Source organism: Chiloscyllium plagiosum, unplaced genomic scaffold, assembly GCF_037043375.1.
Source record: "Chiloscyllium plagiosum isolate Xiang-an unplaced genomic scaffold, Cpla_swu_hap1 HiC_scaffold_10, whole genome shotgun sequence".
NCBI classification, from domain to species: domain Eukaryota; kingdom Metazoa; phylum Chordata; class Chondrichthyes; order Orectolobiformes; family Hemiscylliidae; genus Chiloscyllium; species Chiloscyllium plagiosum.
This window is the reverse complement of record NW_028270148.1, coordinates 14,529,616-14,548,604: the sequence shown is the minus strand read 5'-3', so window position 1 is coordinate 14,548,604 and position 18,989 is coordinate 14,529,616. Positions and strand designations below refer to the sequence as shown.

Sequence of the window (18,989 nt, the reverse complement as noted above, 5' to 3'; positions counted from 1 at the left end):
GAACGCAACTGCAGTTCAGAGGAGGTTTACTTCGTTTTTACCTGGAATGAGTGAGTTGTCTTGACAGAATAGTTTGGACATGTTGGGCTTATTTTCACTGGAGCTGAGAAGAGTGGTCAGAGTAATCTATTTGAAGTATATAAGATCTTGAATAGTTTTGACAAGATAGGTGTGGAAAGATATCTCCTCTTGTGGTCAGTCAGTTCAAAACATGGGGGAAACAATCTTTCACAATTAGAGGTCACCCTTTTAGAACAGATAAGGATACTTTTGGAGTATTGTGTGCAATTCTGGTCTCCCTGTTTTAGGAAGGATGTTGTGAAACGTGAATGGGTTCAGAAAAGATTTACAAGGATGTTGCCAGGTTTGGAGGATTAGGGAGAGGCTGAATAGACTGAATTTTGCCTGTAATGTCAGAGACTGAGAAGTTTATAAAAGCACGAGGGGCAACAATAGGGTAAGTAGGCAATGTCTTTTCCCAGGGATGGTGGAGTTCAAAATAGAGGGCATAGGTTTAAGGTGAGAGGGGAAAGATTTAAAAGGGTTCTAAGGCATAACTCTTTCACGCAGAAGGTATTGTGGGTATGGAATGAGCTGCCGGAGGAAGTGATAGAGGCTGGTACAATGACAACATCTAAAAGGCACCTGGATGGGTATATGAAAGGAAGGGTTTAGAGGCATATGCGCCAAATGCAGGCAGATGGGACTGGATTAATTTAGGATACTGGTTGGCATAGATGAATTGGACCAAAGGGTCTGTTTCCGTGCTGTATATCTCTATGACTCTATTTTAAGGAAAACTATGTAAGGACTTACACAAAGGAAGATATGCAGTTACGGCTGGATGAAGTAGTGTGGGAGCACGAATACCAACATAGACCAGTTCTGTCAAATATCTTATTTCTCTGCAGAAGTTCCATGTAAAAGAGTTGCATGTCTTCAGTATGTATTTTAATACATCCAAATGGGGTCACACAGACATTTCAGTTCTTGATCAATAATTCACAGTATGAATTTTGAACAACATGGAGAGGAACAAGGGTCTGGGAGGATTAAGAGACAATATAAACAAACTTCTTTAGTCACTGACAAATTTCAGCAGGTTTGTTCAAGATGTCAATTTCGTAACATTAATGACTTATTTGGTCTTGCGCTCTTCCTGATGTCTGGTAGTGTATGCCAGGAATTGATCCAAGCCAAAAAAGCGCACGGTGGTGAAAGGCTCGATGACTGTTCAGGGAATGAGAGAGAAAATGAGGAAATGAAGAGTAAGCGGGAACGCTGGCAGAATCATGTTCAATGACAGAACAGCAAAAATGCAGACTAAGTTAACTTGGAAGCCAAAGAAAAAATTAGGCACATTTCTGGAAATGAAGGATTTTGGTTTATGGTGAAATATTGCTAATAGACAGCCCCTTACCAAAGGCAACTAGAATTGGAGACAGACCACGAGAAATTTCACTAGGGTCTATCCAGGAAAGGATGAATTTTCTAATGAGGTGAGGTCGAGTAGTTTGAAATTGTACTCATTAAAGTACAAACAGGTGTCTAACAACCTTTTTCTGATCCTTGGATAAATGAAAATAATGACGACTTCAACAGCAAGCACTTTGTCAAATGGCAAATTTGAATTTAATGATTCGAATTCAGTGAATCAAGGACTAAACACAATTCTATTGGGCACACATAGCATTAGATATATCAGATAACAAAATAGCAACCTCAACCAGTAGGCAATGTAGAATTATGATATGCTGTGTTTTCATGTATTGGGTGATGTAGCAACACAAAGAACTGCAATCTAACATATAAAAAATTAATATGCAAGTTTTTACGGCCTAGAATTGAACATTCAAACACTTCAAATCTCCCTCAATAATTACAGCATTATTTCAAAGCATCCAAGATGCAGACAAACCATTGCCCACCTGTACTAAGGTTGCTGATCTCAAGTAGTCGAGGGGGGAGGGTGGAAGTGAAGAGGGAAGAACTAGACTTGCCACATGAAAAGGTAGAATTTGCCAGAAGAATCAGATTTGCCTTTGATACACTCCAAACTTACACAGATCATACATTTTCGCAGAAACAGGCAATTACATTAGGCAACTATTAAACGAAGTACCAAATAGAAGGTTTAACAATTCATGTCAGAGAGAACCAAAGGACATTGCGAGGCTGGGGAAGAAAGGAGATTATTGTATGGTTGTTTCCATGTCCCTGATTCTATTTCCTTAAACGAACAGTCGCCCATTTGAGGAGCTAGATCATAACTGTCAACCAGGTCACCTAATCCCACCAGTATAGCAATCTCATGTCAGTTTTCAGATGGTGGCTACAAACGATGGAGATATTGATGGGAGAGTCATTCAATTCATAATTTTGAGGCCCAGACTAAGACTCCAGAGAAATGGGTTCAAATCCTTCTATAGCAGCTGGTGGAATTTAAATTCAATCCATAAAAATTTGGCATTAAAAGCTCGTCTCAGTAAATAAATAAAACAATTGATTTTTTAAAAACCCAGTTGGTACATTAATGTGCCTTAGGAAAGGAAATCTCACATCTTTATCTGGTCAGGCCTACATATGAGTTGACAGTGTGCTGCTGGAAAAGCACAGTAGATCAAGCAGCATTTGAGGAGCAGGCGAATCAACATTTCGGGCATATGCCCTTCATCAGGGATGAGGCTTGTGGGTCGGGGCTGGGAGAGAAAAGGGGAGGGGGTGGGGTTGGCGGGGGAGGTAGCTGGGAAAGCTCACGTTCACCTCGGCCGACATATGACTCCACACCAGGCAAGTGGTTGATTTTTAACTGTCCTCTGAAACTGCTCAGCAAAATGATCAGTTCAAAGGCAATGAGGGAAGTGCAACAAATGCTGGTGTTGACAGTAATGCTCACGTTCCATACAAGAGTAAATTCTTAAAAATGTAGAAACGAGACAAGCTTTTCAATCACATGATCAGTAGCATAATGAGAAATGGATGCAGAAAAGGACAATCAACCACTGAGCAGAGTTGGAGTAGTTAAGCTGCTTCATCTGGGGACAAAACATGTCCTGGCCTATAAACTAGTAAGTTTATATAAACCAGAATACAGACAGTTAAGATTCTACTGGAACATCACAGGCTAGATAACTACACTTTCCTTCCTACATCTGGAAAAACAATGCTCTCAAATGCACTTCTGAAAAACATCACATTATTCGCAATGTCGCCAGTTTGGCATTGCTTAATCCTGCCATTATTTGAACCTTTATTTGTAAAGGAGAAAGTGAGGACTGCAGATGCTGGAGATCAGAGTCGAGAGTGTGGTGCTGGAAAAGCACTGCTGATCAGACAGCATCTGAGGAGCAGGAGAATCAACGTTTCAGGCATAAACCCTTCATCAAGAATGAGGCTTGATGCCTGGGGAGCTGATAGATAAATGGGGCGGGGGGGGGGGGGGGGGGGGGGGGGGGGCGGGTGGGGTGGAGAAACGCCGGGTTGGTAGCTGGGAACGCAATAGGTGTTATTTACCGTATCCATTGCAACTGATGTGGTCTCCTCTACAGAGGCAGGATGCTAACTTGCGGATCATTTCAGAGAACATCTCTGGGACATCCACACCAACCAACCCCATTGCCCCGTAGCTGAACACTTCAACTCCCTTTCTCACTCTGTCAACGACATGCAAGTCCTGGGCCTCCTCCATAGCCGAACCCTAACCATCCAACGCCTGAAAGAAGAATGCCTCATCTCTGCCTTGGGACCCTGCAACCTCTTGGGATCAATGTGGATTTCACCAGTTTCCTCATTTCCCCTCATCTCACCTTATCCCAGTCCCAAGCCTCCAACTCCGCACCGCTCTCTTGACCTCTCCATCAACTTTCCCATTTATCCGCTCCACCCTCCTCTCCAATGTACCACCATCACCTCCCACTTCTATCTACTTGTTGCATTGCCAATTACCTTCACCCCCCCCACCCCTCCCATTTATCTCTCAGCTTCCCGGCCCACATGCCTCATTCCTGAAGGGCTGATTCTCCTACTCCTTGGATGCTGCCTGACACTTTATTTGGAAAGCGTAATAGATAATTTAAAAAAAATTCATAAAGCATACAGCCTTGCAAAGTCATGTGAACAACCCCTCCCTCACCAGTTAAGTTACAGCCTATTACTCACTTCCATCCATTCATAATTCTATATGTACAATTTGGAATGTAATTAAATGGTACACAATGTACTATGTCTACCAGACTCAATAATAAATATTGCTTGAATTGCTTCAAGGTTGAAAGAATTTCTTTGTACATTTCTGGTCACAAAAGCAACATTCAGCTAGTTCACTGGACCATGCCGTAGGACTTTTCCGAAGACTGTTCAAAGCCAGCAATCAACAAATATTTCCATAGATACCTTCAAAAAACACAAACAGATCATAGCTCTAGTGCAAATATTCTCTCATATATAGGTCTATGCAAAATTATTACTTCTACCAACAAGATGTGAACCTAAACACTACCCAGTGTCAGCGAGGTGATGTAAAGTAGTAATATTGCTGGACTAAAAATCCAGAATCCCAGAATAAAGTTTGAGGAGATGGGCATGATTCCCTCATGATGGATGAAGAATCTGAATTCAAATAAACAAATGCAATGGTCGAGATACATCGCTGGCATATTAAACCAGAGACACCCAGATAATACTCTGGGGACTCAGGTTGGAGTCCTGCTATGGCAGATGTTGGAATATGAATTCAGTAAAATGTCTGGAATTAAGAGTGCAGGATGGCCATGAAACCATTGTCAACTGGAAGGAAAAACCCATGTAGTTCATTAATGTCCTTAACTGGTCTGACCTAACGACTCCAGAACCACAGCAATGTGGTTAGCTCTGAACTGTCAACTGGGAGATGAGAGATGGACAATACATGCTTGTCTAGCCAGTGACAACCATAGATAAATAAGAAATTCTGCAATAAAATTTAAAAGATGCACAAAAAAAAAGCCAATGTCTTCAAACACAATTCATATTTCTCTAGTTTTGACAATGTTCTCCATTTTCACTCATTTCCCTGAGACACTTAATCCTGCTCAGATATGGCTCCAAAGAGAGCAGCCATTCCCAGCACCAAGTTAATATTAACGCCAAAGGTCATAGCATATCAAGTAAACTGTGGAGCCTCAAGAAGTCTTTCTAGAAATGGTGCGAACTAAAATGATAATTTAAGTTTGTGTAGGCAGCCATCATTTTGAAATATAAAACGTGTTACAAATTCAATTATTTATCATTAAATGAATTAATTAAACAAGCAAATCTTTGACTACAGTCAATATTTTAAAACCAAATACATTATCTTTGACATCAGCCGTAAATGAGTACATCATAATCATCCATGTGTAACTATCACATCATCTTAAAGATCTCGCTCTGGGTCAGATCTGGTGCTGACACTTTGCAAAGGGATCATTTTGAAAACACTAACTTCCTTTCCATCACTGAACTGAATATCTTGCAGTTTTTGAATAATCTAACAACAGTTTGTGCATTAACTGGTCGCAAGATTTGATGACAAAACATGAAAGCAGAGTCTAAAGCATACTTCCAGTCATCATTGAGGCATTTTATCTATTAATGGTCCACATATTCCATTCAACATGAACATGATCTGTGAACGTTCATTCCAGAATACATCCAAAAGTTAAACTATTTGATGTCCCTGGCATAACAGCAGTGTGTGTATTATTTCTTCATAGGTTCTTCTTGATCTCATCAGTTATATGAACACGTATCACACCACTTATTTCCCCATATTAATTGATCCACAACCTCATGCTCATCCATCCAACAGTTGTTACGTGAAGGGCTTATGCCCGAACCGTTGATTCTCCTGCTCCTCGGATGCTGCCTGACCTGCTGTGCTTTTCCAGCACCACACACTCAACAGTTGTTACAGACATGCATAGAAACTCCTAATTCACTGTGAATCCTGTTTTCCCCACGTCCTGTGTTTTTCATTGGAACTGTTTTTAAACCTTTCTATTCCATAGATTGGATGCTAAGCATTTCAAATTTCACTGGCATTTCATTCTTGTTGCCAGTGTGTATTGATGGGTGTTTGTATGTTGCCACTGTCCAACGGCTAGAAGCTGAATTTTGGTGGCCTCTGAACAATCATAATGCTCCACTCCAACATGAGGCATTTTAATTCCATAAACAGTTTCATTAGTTGCTTGTAAATGTTTGCTAGAGGTAGGGTTTAAGTTAGCCCAATTAAATGCATACATGCAAACCGCATTTCTGCTGACTATGTGACCAGTCTGATAATCTGAGGACTCATTTCGCTACACGCTTCTGAGGCTCTGGTTGGCAGTTGGTCTGGGCTCTGTTGGAGCATTTGGTTTTCGGCATCTTCTAAAGGGCATAAACATTCAGGGTTTTCAAAAATACCACATTCCCTTGCTGCAGGACATGTTACATGACAAGTTCACAAAATGTTACAACATTTAGCTGAAACCAGCTTTGCACTTCATTTGAGATGGCATGTTTTGGTCAGTGTGCACACTCTGCTGCTTGTGAGTGTGTCTGAAAGTCACTTTCACCTTCTTGGCAACATAGTCACAGCAACTTCTCAATGTGTTAATTTGAAGTGAATGAAATATTTGTTTTTGAAATGAAAATCTGAGGCCAAATGCCAATGTGATTACAACAATTCTTAGCAGAAGAAAAGGAAATCAACTTCTACACAAATAAGCTTAAACTTAATTTTTGATGCTGATAAATAGGTTTGTCTTTTGTGCTAGATCAACTGATATGCCTTATATCGTAACTCATTCAAGCGAGAAGCTGGATGAAGTATTTTGTTTGGTTAGCCAATTAACCTTCCTCACTTATTACTGACTGTTTCATCGACTGTTTAGCGATCGCCTACAAAAACAGGTAGGAATTTCCAAATATCTGTTACAAAGGCAGAAAATGTGCCTCCATCAGCAAGCTAACAAAGAGAGAAATATTCTGACGACAGGGGAGTTGAATTCTAATGACCTCAGTGATGCTCTATTCCCCACGTTTCCAATCTATAAACACAGCTTTGGAGGGCACGAGAAAGGTCCTTTACTCTATGAATGTAAGAGTTACCAAGAATCAAAGTAAACAGTACCGCATACTTTCCTATGCTTAAAATCTATAAAATATGATTAATTGATTTCGGGATCCTGTCAATTTATTGCAGGGAGACATTGTCCTATAGGCCCATTTCATGTCTTATGGAATTTTTGTTAAATTTACTCGATGACCAGGATATAACAGCCAAGCCTTACATTTCTTAAAATAAAAACAAAAAACATAAATGTCTTCTGTACAATTGATCAGGGTAAGAGAGTTGTGTAGCTAACAACAACAATTCAAATTAAAAATTACCTTTAAGATAATGAAACTTCTCAAGCTGCTTCATGGGAATATTATTAAACAATGTTTGGCTGTATACCACACAGGTGATATTCGGTCGGTTGGGACCAGTTTCAGCAAAGAGATGTTTTAACAAATATCTTAAAAGGAGAATAATGAGGTTAAAAGGTGTAGGGCAGTAATTCAAGAGCTTGAGGACTAAGTAACTGAACACCTGGACACCAATGCTACAGCAATTATAATTAGATATCTCAGAGGGTTGAGGGTTTGAGGTAATTACAGACATAGAGAGGAGCAAGACCTTGTGGAGATTTGAAAATAGGATGAGGTATTGACAGGTGCTTTCTACTAGGTAATATGCAATTATCCTGCAAGATGGGGCTTTATGCAATATGTAACACACTGAAAGAACAAGATCTGATCTACACTGTGATCTAGTAGTACAGAAGTTAGATATTATCAAAATGTCTTTTTCTCAGCAAAGTCTTGAGAAATTTCCTATCACACGCAGGATAAATCATAAGGTAAAGAGAACACAAGATGTTTGAAAGGTGAATGTTGATTGGCTGACAAGTAGATTCCGATTGGTTGAGATGGTGCCACGGAGAATGCACCAGTTAATGAAGACTGACAATCAGCTGTCGAGCTTCATTAAATTTTAAACGAAGCTGATTGATTATCAAGGCACTGTTTTGAGAAATGAACTAGTTGTCACTTATTTTGTTGCATTTAAACAGGCAGTGCGTCTACATAATCTTCCTGTCTTCAAAGTACAGGGCCCTGCTGCCTCCAGTACCCACAGGTACACTACATTGTGACCCTGAATTGGTGATTCACAATTGCAAATCACATCTAATAATGGAAACCGTGTTGAAAATTTTACAAGTGCAGATATGATGCAGAGCTGGGCTGAGGAGTGGCAGATGGAGTTTGACCCTGTCAAGTGTGAGGTTGTCCATTTTGGAAGGACAAATAAGAACGCGGAATACAGGGTTAATGGTAGGGTTCTTAGTAAGGTGGAGGAGCAGAGGGATCTTGGGGTCTATGTTCATAGCTCTTTGAAAGTTGCCACTCAGGTGGATAGAGCTTGTTAGAAGGCCCATGGTGTATTAGCGTTCATTAGCAGAGGGATTGAATTCAAGAGTCGTGAGGTGATGTTGCAGCTGTACAGGACTTGGTTAGGCCACATTTGGAGTACTGTGTGCAGTTCTGGTCGCCTCACTTTAGGAAAGATGTGGAAGCTTTGGAGAGGGTGCAGAGGAGATTTACCAGGATGTTGCCTGGAATGGGGGAATAGGTCATACGAGGATAGGTCGAGAGTGCTAGGCCTTTTCTCATTGGAACGGCGAAGGATGAGGGGTGACTTGATAGAGGTTTATAAGATGATCAGGGGAACAGTCAGAGACTTTTTCCCCTGGTACAACAGAGTGTTACAAGGGGACATAAATTTAAGGTGAAGGGTGGAAGGTATAGGGGGGATGTCAGGGGTAGATTCTTTACCCAGAGAGTGGTGGGGGCATGGAATGCGCTGCCTGTGGGAGTGGCAGAGTCAGAATCATTGGTGACCTTGAAGCGGCAATTGGATAGCTGCTTAAGCTAGGACAAATGTTCGGCACAACATCGTGGGCCGAAGGGCCTGTTCTGTGCTGTATTGTTCTATGTTCTAAGTGCAAGTTGGGTACACTCAGTATTTTGTCTGTCATACACAGATGAAGGAATATGCTGTTTAATGTGATCTGCCAGTATTTGGAACAATAAGTCGATAAAACTAGCATCACACTGATGAAATTCGTTTACCTCATTATTTATTTTGTGCGAAAGGGAGAACATCTTTTTGGCTTGACGACGGCATCTCGATAGTGATGAACATCATTCATATTGCCAGTGTAAATAGCATGAAAAAGTAGCTTCATCTGTTGCTCAAATGCTTGAGATGCCTTGTCTGAGGTAGTGGGCACTTTAGAGGACAGCCTTAGGTCCATTCATAATTTTGTGATGCAGAATGAGAAATGATCTGATTAGAGTAGCCATTAGCCCCATATGATGGCTCTGATGCACGTCTGTTTCATTGCACATAGAACTGTAGGAATTCCACCTTATATTCTGACTAGCGAAGGTACCTTTGCAGTAGACAATTTCTTAACCAAGGCATCAAAGAGAGGGATCTCATTAGGGTCTCCCATTTCAAGGGTGGATAGGAGTCTAGAATGGCGCCCATTAAGGTAGGTAAGAAAAGCATTCACAAAATGTGTCTATTTCCAACAATATTCAAATTCTGTACAACCAAAGGAGAACAAAGAAAATTTACAGCCCAGGAACAGGCCAGTCAGCCCTCCAAACCTGAGCTGATCCAAATCCACTGCCTAAACCTATTGCCTAATTCCTAAACATCTGTATCCCTCTGCTCCCCACCTACTCATGCATCTGTCCAGATGCATCTTAAATGAACCTACCTTGCCTGTCTCTACTATCTTTGCTGACAACGTATTCCAGGCACCTACCACCCTCTGTGTAAAGTACTTGCCGTATATATCCCCCTTAAAGTTTTCACCTATCACCTTGAACGCATGACCTCTTGTTATTGAATCCCTGACCCTGGGAAAAAGCTTATCTCTATCTACCCTATCTATACCCTTCATGATTTTGTAGACCTCAATCAGGCCCCCCTCAATCTCCTTTTTTCTAATGACAAGAATCCTAACCTACTCAACCTCTCTTCATAGCTAGCACCTTCCATACGAGGCAACACCCTCTTAAACCTTCTCTGCACCCTCTCCAAAGCATCCACATCCTTTTGGTAATGTGGCGAGCAGAAATGTACAGTATTCTAAACGCGGCTGAACCAAAGTCTTGTACAATTTTAACATGTCAGCTCTTATACTCAGTACCAGTCCGATGATTAGATTAGATTAGATTGGATTACAGTGTGGAAACAGGCCCTTCGGCCCAACAAGTCGACACCGACCCACCCATACCCCTACGTTTACCCTTTACCTAACACTATGGGCAATTTAGTATGGCCAATTCACCTGACCCTGCACATCTTTTGGACTGTGGGAGGAAACCGGAGCACCCGGAGGAAACCCACGCAGACACGGGGAGAACGTGCAAACTCCACACAGTCAGTCGCCTGAGGCAGGAATTGAACCCGGGTCTCTGGCGCTGTAAGGCAGCAGTGCTAACCACTGTGCCACCGTGCCGCCCACAAGGCAAGCATACAATATGCCTTCTTGACCACTCTATCCAGCTATGCAGCCACCTTCAGGGTACAATGGACCTGAACTCCCAGATCTCTCTACTCATCAACTTTTCCCAAGGCTCTTCCGACGACAGTATAGTTTGCTCTAGAATTAGACTTCCCACAATGCATCACCTCACATTTGCCTGGACTGAACTCCATCTGCAACTTCTCCGCCCAATTCTCCAATCTATCGATATTTTCCTATATTCTTTGACAGTCCCCTATGCTTTCTGCTACTCCACCAATCTTTGGGTCATCTGCAAAATTACTGATCAGACCAACAATGCCCTCTTCCAGATCTGGAGTTGCCGGTGTTGGACTAGGGTGTGCAAAGTTAAAAATCACACAACACCAAGTTATAGTCCACAGGTTTAATTGGAAGCACGAGCTTTCATCAGGTGATGAAGGAGCGATGCTCCGAAAGCTAGTGTTGTGTGATTTTTACCTCTTCCAGATCATTTATGTATATTACAAACAACAGCGGCCCCAGCACTGATCCCTGCGGAACACCACCTTTCTCCATTTCGAGAAACTCCCTTTAACTATTACCCTGTCTCCTGTTGCTCAACCAGTTCTTTATCCACCTAGCTAGAACATCCTGTACACTATGTAACTTAACTTTCTCTATTAGTTGACCATGGGAAACCTTATCAAATGCCTTACTCAAGTCCATGTATATGACATCTACAGCCCTTTCTTCATCTATTAACTTGGGTCACTTCCTCGAAGAACTCTTAAGTTGGTAAGGCACGATCTACCCCGCACAAAATCCATGTTGTTGAGCTGAAATGCAGGAGTTCCTGAATTATTAAGTTTATTTATACTGTTTTATATAAGGATTGTAGGACAAGATTGCCTTAAATTTGTGTTATAGTACAAATATCTATGGAGATTTTGAGCACTACATTTGCAAAAAGACTGGCAATCTTGAGTTCATAGACACTGCATTGTTGATACACAAAGTTTCAATAAAATGTGCTTGCTTTCACCAATGTGCAAGATCTAATCTCTTTGTAGTTGGTGCCATCAGGAGATGGTAAGTGGTTGACCTACATCTGATAAGCAGTCAGAGATAAGCAGGTTTCTCTGAGAAGTTTGAACTTCTCTCCCAATTACCCATTGTTGCCACCCCGATCTTGACAATTCCTATGCAATCTTGTCCAGTCTGCCTCCTGGCAGTGGCAACCCCACAGTCCAACTGGCCATAACTTGGGTGTCAACTCCACCCATGATCTTGACTTAGTTCCTCACCAGTGAAATATTATGGCCTCAGCTCAGCATACATGTATTTGCATGGAAAATCCACTAACTCACAACAAAAAAACCAAACCTAGTAAAAGAAAACAAAGCCAAAACATATCAGCAGTGCTGGTTTTTGGCTTTCATCTTCTACATCCTTTTTCTGGTCAAAAATAATGCAATTGTTCTGGTCAGAAATTTTCTCAAGAGTACTTTCATATGAAGTCGAAATTACCCACCTATACATAGAATTACTCACAGTTGTAAGAGGTAGAGTAGAGAAATCAAGAGCATAAGAAAAAGGTCATGATTTGGAGATGTCGGTGATGGACTGGTGTACAAAGTTAAAAATCACCTGATGAATGAGCAGCGCTCCAAAAGCTAGCACCTCCAAATAAACCTGTTGGACTATGACCTGGTGTTGCATGGTTTTGAAATGAGAAAAAGTGATTTCTCATGAGAAATGAGAAAAACAATGCACTTGAAAGATTAATCACTGAACAGATGCTATGTCAACATTCAAGATTAACACAGGAGATGTGTAAAATACTAAACAAATATTTCACGTGTATTTACTGTGGAAGAGGACGTGGAAACCAGGGATTTTGGGGAAATAAATAGTGATGTCTTGAGAAGTGTTCATATTACAGCAGAGGAGATGTTGGCAGTCTTAAAATGCATAAAGGTTGATAAATGCCTGGGACCTGATCAGGTGCATGCCAAAACTTTGGCGGAAGCTAGGGATGAGATTTCTGGGCCCCTAATTGAAATATCTATATCATCAACAGCCACGGAAGACTAGAGGGTGGCTAATGTGGTGCCATTATTTAAGAAAGGCTGTAAGGAAAAGGCAGGAACTATAGACCAGTGAACCTGATACCAGTGGCGGGTAAGTTATTGGAAAGGGTTCTGAGGGACAGGATCGATATGCATTTGGAAAGGCAAGGATTGATTAGGCATAGTCAACAAGGCTGTGTGTGGGAAATTGTGTCTCACTAACTTGATTTGAGTTTTTTTGAAGATGTAGCAAAGAAGGTTGATGAAGGCAGATCAGTGGACTTGGTCTGTTTTGACTTCAGCAAGGTGCTTGACAAGGTTCTGCATGGTCAACTGGTTAGTAAGGTTAGATCACATGGAATCCAGGGGGAGCTAGCTAACTGCATACAAAATTGTCCTGAAGGTAGATGACAGAGGATGGTGGTAGAGGGTTGTTATTCATACTGAAAATCTGTGACCAGCAGAGTGATGCAATCATCAGTGCTAGGTACACTGCTTTTCATCATTTATGTAAATGATTTCAACATGAATATCGGAGATATGGTTATTAATCTGTAGATGACACCAAAATTTGTGGTGCAGTGGACAGTGAAGGAGGTTATCTCAGAGTACAACAGGACCGTGATCAAATGTGCCAAGATGTGGCAGCTGGAGTTCAATGTGGATAAATGTGAGGTGTTGCATTTTGCCAAGGCAAACCAGGTAGGACTTGTACAGTTAATGGAAGGGCCCTGGGATTTATTGCCAAACAGAGACTTGGGGTGTAGGTGCATAGTTTCTTCAAAGTGCGGTAGACAGCATGGTGAAGGCATCTTTTCAGTGTCCGCCCTGATCAAGTGCCTTCAGGAACTTTTATTTCATTAAAATCAGCCCACATTCTTCTAAACTCTAATGGATACAGGCCCTGCATGCCCAACCCTTCCTCATAGGATAACACCTTATCCCAGGAATCAGTTAAGTGAACCTTCTCTGAATTTCTGATGCAATTATAACCTTTCCTTAAGAAAGTACTGCACACAGTTCTCCAGATGTTGTTTCATCAATACCCTCTACAAATACAGCAAAACATTTCTTCGCAAAAGGCCACATTCCATTTGCCTGCTTTATCACTTGTGGTACCTGCTAGCAACTTCGTGATTCATGCATTGGTACAACCAGATCTGTCTGCACCTTAGAATTCTGCAATCGCTGCCTATTTAAATAATATGTTTTTATCCTCTCCGTGAAAACAGACAAATTCACAGTTTCTCACATTATGGACCGTATGCCATTCCTACTCTTGTTTGTACCATCAGCAACTTGAGCAGTTGATGTGCATTGGTAGCTGTACCTCAGCAGCATCTCTCCCCTATGAGACTTCTGTCAACTGTCCACTTTGTAATAGAAGTATTCAATATTCACTCTGTCCATCAGCCGGCCACTCCATTCAAAACTGCAGCCTGGTGTGTTAATGGTTCATAAAATGGGGTTCCTTGCAATTTTCAAATTCATGTAATGGAGCTGGGGGAAGGGTGGTAATTACTAGGTTTAATCCAGCTAACAGATGGCTTAGATTTTCTGACACAAGAGCAAAGCAGAAGTCAGCACTTTGCTTCTTCAGAACAAATTGGCACACACTGAAAAAAAATGCAGAGATACAAAACGCACTTCAAAACCACATGCTACTTTTCACTCAACGCCTCAATCTGCCCAGCTTCAAATCACAATGGAAATGTAGGACATTTCTAAAAGGTATATATTAAAAGCTCCAGTGGAATGCAATGCCGATGTGACACCAATCTCTCTCTTAATCAGTCTCAGAATACAGGGAAAATAAAACAAAAGGACTGCAGATGGTGGAGATCTGAAACAAAAACAAAAATTAATGGAGAAATTCAGCAGGTCTTGTAGTATCTTTGGGAGAAAAGCAGAGTTAACATTCAAGTCCGGTGACTGACGAAGAATTTTGGACCTGAAACATAAAGGGATGCCAATTCAAAACTGAGATGAGAAGGAATTGGTTCTCTCTTTGGAACTCCTTGCCACAGACACTGTGAGGCAGTCATTTTGTATATTTAAGGCTAAGATAGATTCTTGACAGTCGCATGGTCTTATCCTAATTGTCCACAACCCTGTTTTTCCTTTACTTTCAATGCTCAAATCTTGTAAGATTGCCTGAAGATAACGTTTAGCTGTCTCATGATTTCATTCCCAAACATATCTCCAAAGGTTGACCCTTACTCTTAACACATTACTCAATTATCTAAGTGAAAGTTTCCTGGTAGGTCAGCTCTCCCCAGCAGCACAGCTTATCCACTCGATACAGATTATCTTACCCATGTTTTTTCCAGTATGTACTGCTGACCTGCCAAATAAATAAAAATGGCTTTATTATTTGCTTGAGTTTCATGATACTGCCAATTTTAATTTGCCATTTGGTATCTTCAACCTTAACATTTAATGTTGCTGCCAACTCACACTCACACCATTTTAAGTATTTGGGTGGAATCTCAGAGGTGGATGATAATTGTCCCAGGTACATTACAAAATGGATTAAGACAAGAGTACCAATAACAACATTGCAGCAGTTCAAAGCAATGCACTGTCTTGGGGAGACACGCAGGCATTAACCCCAAAGTGGAGCACTAATTTACATTGAGATTAGCGCAGAACAATAAATCAGTATATAAATCATGGTGGATAGAGGTAAAATAGAAAATTACAAATTTACAGGCAACTCAAGGAAAAACTTTAAACATGCACAAATCAGATCAAAAATAAATTGCATTTATGCAGTGTCTTGAATATTATAAGATGTTCTGAGGAAACGTAACCAAATAACATTGATGCCAAGTCATAAAAAGTAATATAAAAAGAGTGACTATAAGCTTGATCACAAATCTGTATGTTTTGAGGAGAGTCAGACTGTAGAAGTGCAAAGACATGGAGAAGGATTTCAGGACTGATGGCAGAGTCACATGAAGGCAAAACAGCTAATAGGAAACGGGATTGACAATGATCAGAGTCAGAGAAACAGACATTCCTCAACATCAAAGGAGAGATGGGGAGAGGCCATGAAGAGATTTTAACAGGAGAAAAATAAATTTTAATCTGAAGCTTTTGGGGGACTTGGGATCCAATGTACATCAGCGACCATGGGGATTAAAGATGGTGTGTTGCATGTGAAATAGAGCTGGCAGAGTTTGAATGAGTTCAAGTCAATCAGTGGTGGAATATGAGAGGTTGAAAAGGAGAGCAATGAAATATGAGTACATGGAGGTAAGCAGAGTGTGGTTGAGGGTTTCAGCAACAGAAGACTGGCAGGAAATGTCATTTAGATCAGAAACTGATGTTGGACAACAAGACAAGAAACAGGACAAGCAAACAAAACTTTGCTGGCGACAGGATTAGGGCAAGCAAGCTCATGTGCAGCATAACAGACCGAGTGAAAAATTTATTGCCCACTACCCCAATTATAACAGAAAATAACTGTACCCTCATAAGCTTGACACCGAACCATTTGTAGCATTATTATAAATAAAGAATCTACACACATCTACAACACTAAACCACAGTGGCACCAATGTTCACACATATACTGCTATATACAATAATGATTTCAGTAGGCAACTTTTGATCCCTTCCGCAGCTCAAATCCAAGTACTCATGATAAAGATTCCTTATCAATTCAAAATAACGCGCAACAACATAGTTCAAATTTACCAAATTCACCTTGCATCATTATAACTTCAATAACCCGACCACATTCTGCATACCATTTAAGATGCACAATATCTTCCTTCGCTCTGACACAACCAAAACACCGAATAAGTTCCAGATATGCACTGCGATGACATGAACACATTTCAAGCATGACCCCACACCAACCATCCTGTACCCCAGACCAGGATTATGTCTTTGCAACAACATATCAGGGGGCACCATGCCCAGCACACACTGGCAACACCGACCGTCCCGTGCCCCGGTAGAACCCCGGCCGCCCCGTACCCCAGGGCACACGGGGCACCCCGACAACCCCGTGCCCCGGGGCACACGGGGCACCCCGACAACCCCGTGTCCCGGGGCACACGGGGCACCCCGACAACCCCGTGTCCCGGGGCACTCAAGGCACCCCGACAACCCCGTGTCCCGGGGCACACGGGGCACCCCGACAACCCCGTGTCCCGGGGCACACGGGGCACCCCGACAACCCCGTGTCCCGGGGCACACGGGGCACCCCGACAACCCCGTGTCCCGGGGCACACGGGGCACCCCGACAACCCCGTGCCCTGGAGCACACAAGGCACCCTGCCATCCCTGTACCCCAGGGCACACAGGGCCCCCCGTGCCCCGGAGCACCCCGAAAACCTCGTGCCCCGGGGCACACAGGGCACCCTGCCATCCCCGTACTCGAGGGCACCCTGACAACCCCGTGTCCCGGGGCACTCAAGGCACCCCGACAACCCCGTGTCCCGGGGCACTCAAGGCACCCCGACAACCCCGTGCCCTGGAGCACACAGGGCACCCTGCCATCCCTGTACCCCAGGGCACCCCGTGCCCCGGAGCACCCCGAAAACCTCGTGCCCCGGGGCACACAGGGCACCCTGCCATCCCCGTACTCGAGGGCACCCCGACAACCCCGTGCCCCGGTGCACAGATCCCTCTGGTACCCCACGTACCGGATCAAGAAAGCCGATTCCCTAACTGTGCCCCCTTTCCCCCCCCATGCCCCCAGCTACTCACTGTTGCTGGATTTGAGGTCCCGGTGGATGATCGGTACGATGGCCTCGGCGTGCAGGTAGCACATCCCGCGGGCGATCTGCACGGCCCAGTTGACCAGGGTGCGGGGCGGGATGCGGCGCCCGGCCAGGGCCCGGTTGAGTGGCCCACCCTGCGCGTACTCCATGACCAGGCAGAGGTTGGGCTCCTGCAGGCAGACCCCCCGCAGGGCGATGATGTTCCGGTGCTGGAGCATGGCGAAGAGCCGGGCCTCCCGGCGGGCGCTCTCCGCCGTCGCGCCCGCCTCCTCGTCGGGGTCCCGGCGGGCGGCCTTGACGGCCACGGGCTGCCCGTTCCAGGTGCCCCGGTACACCTTGCCGAAGCCGCCGACCCCGATGATCTCCTGCAGGGTCAGTTGGCTGAACTCGATCTCGGTGGCGGCGGCGGCCGCCGCTGCTCGCTGGGCCTCCCCGGCCTGTGCCGACAGCTCAGCCGCCGGGGCTCGGCTCCGGGCCGGCTGCCGGCTCACGTAGTTGGCCGGGAAGATGCCGACCCGCTCGCCGATCTTGCCCGTCCACCAGCCGTCGTCGCCGGACACCTTGGCGTCCGTGGACAGCACCTCCAGCCGCTCGCCCCGCCTCAGGCTCAGCTCGTCCTCGGCGCTCGCCTCGTAGTCGAACACCGCGGTCCAGAAGGAGCCGGGCCCGGGGCCCTCCCCGACTCCCACGTCGGGGTTGAACAAGGCCTGCAGGGGCTCCATAGCAACCGCGCCGCCGCGGCCTCCGCTCGCGCTCATGGGCCTAGAGCCGGCAGCAGAGGAGCGGCAGCGGCGGCGGCCTGCTCCTCCTCCGGCCCCTCTGCCGCCCGATCCGGCAGCCGCTCCAGCTCCATGGACACGGCCCTCAGTCACTCCGGCGGCGGCAGGGCCCAGCTCCCCTCCCCCGGGGCTCACTTATAACCGCTGTGTGTGTGTGTGTGTGTGTGAACTCCCTCTCACTCAGTTCAGTTGCTGCGCTCAGGAGTCGCGGGTTCACTGCCGGTCACTCAGCCCTCCCCTCACAACACCGACCAACCGCCACTTTCCGACTGCCCCCCGCGCCGCGGGGAAGGGGGCGGGGCGGAGGGTGACGGGGCGGGGCGGGGCAGGGCTGGGCTGGGCTGGGCTGGGCGGGAGGGGGCAGGGGTCAGGAGGAGGAGCTGTGTCGAAAGGAACGTGACAGCGGGTGAAGGGCGGAGCTGGGAGTGAGGGAGAGGGCGGAGCTGGGAGGGTGGGGGCGGAGCTGGGAGGGTGGGGGCGGAGCTGGGAGGGTGGGGGCGGAGCTGGGAGGGAGGGGGCGGAGCTGGGAGGGAGGGGGCGGAGCTGGGTTGAAGCACGGAGACAGGGGAGTTGCTGCGAAGGCGGGGCGGGACTACGGGAGAGGGGTGGAGCTGGCAGCGTTGGGGCGGGACTGTGGGAGAGGGGCGGAGCTGGGTTGAAGCACGGAGACAGGGGAGGAGCTGCGAAGGCGGGGCGGGACTGTGGGAGAGGGGTGGAGCTGGCAGCGTTGGGGCGGGACTGTGGGAGAGGGGCGGAGCTGGGTTGAAGCACGGAGACAGGGGAGGAGCTGCGAAGGCGGGGCGGGACTGTGGGAGAGGGGTGGAGCTAGCAGCG

The 18,989-nt window shown here is 45.0% G+C and overlaps 1 protein-coding gene across 2 annotated transcripts in view; it reads right to left on the bottom strand.

Moving 5' to 3' along the window:
• map3k21 (mitogen-activated protein kinase kinase kinase 21) overlaps positions 1-18,294 on the bottom strand; it is a 93,546-nt gene extending 75,252 nt beyond the window's left edge. For both annotated transcript variants that reach the window (XM_087991146.1, XM_087991147.1), the window contains exon 1: positions 17,363-18,294. In XM_087991146.1, coding sequence (XP_087847272.1) covers positions 17,363-18,134 — 772 coding nt within the window. In that variant the 5' untranslated portion in view covers positions 18,135-18,294. The remainder of the gene's footprint in view (positions 1-17,362) is intronic.
• Positions 18,295-18,989: the final 695 nt, after the last annotated feature.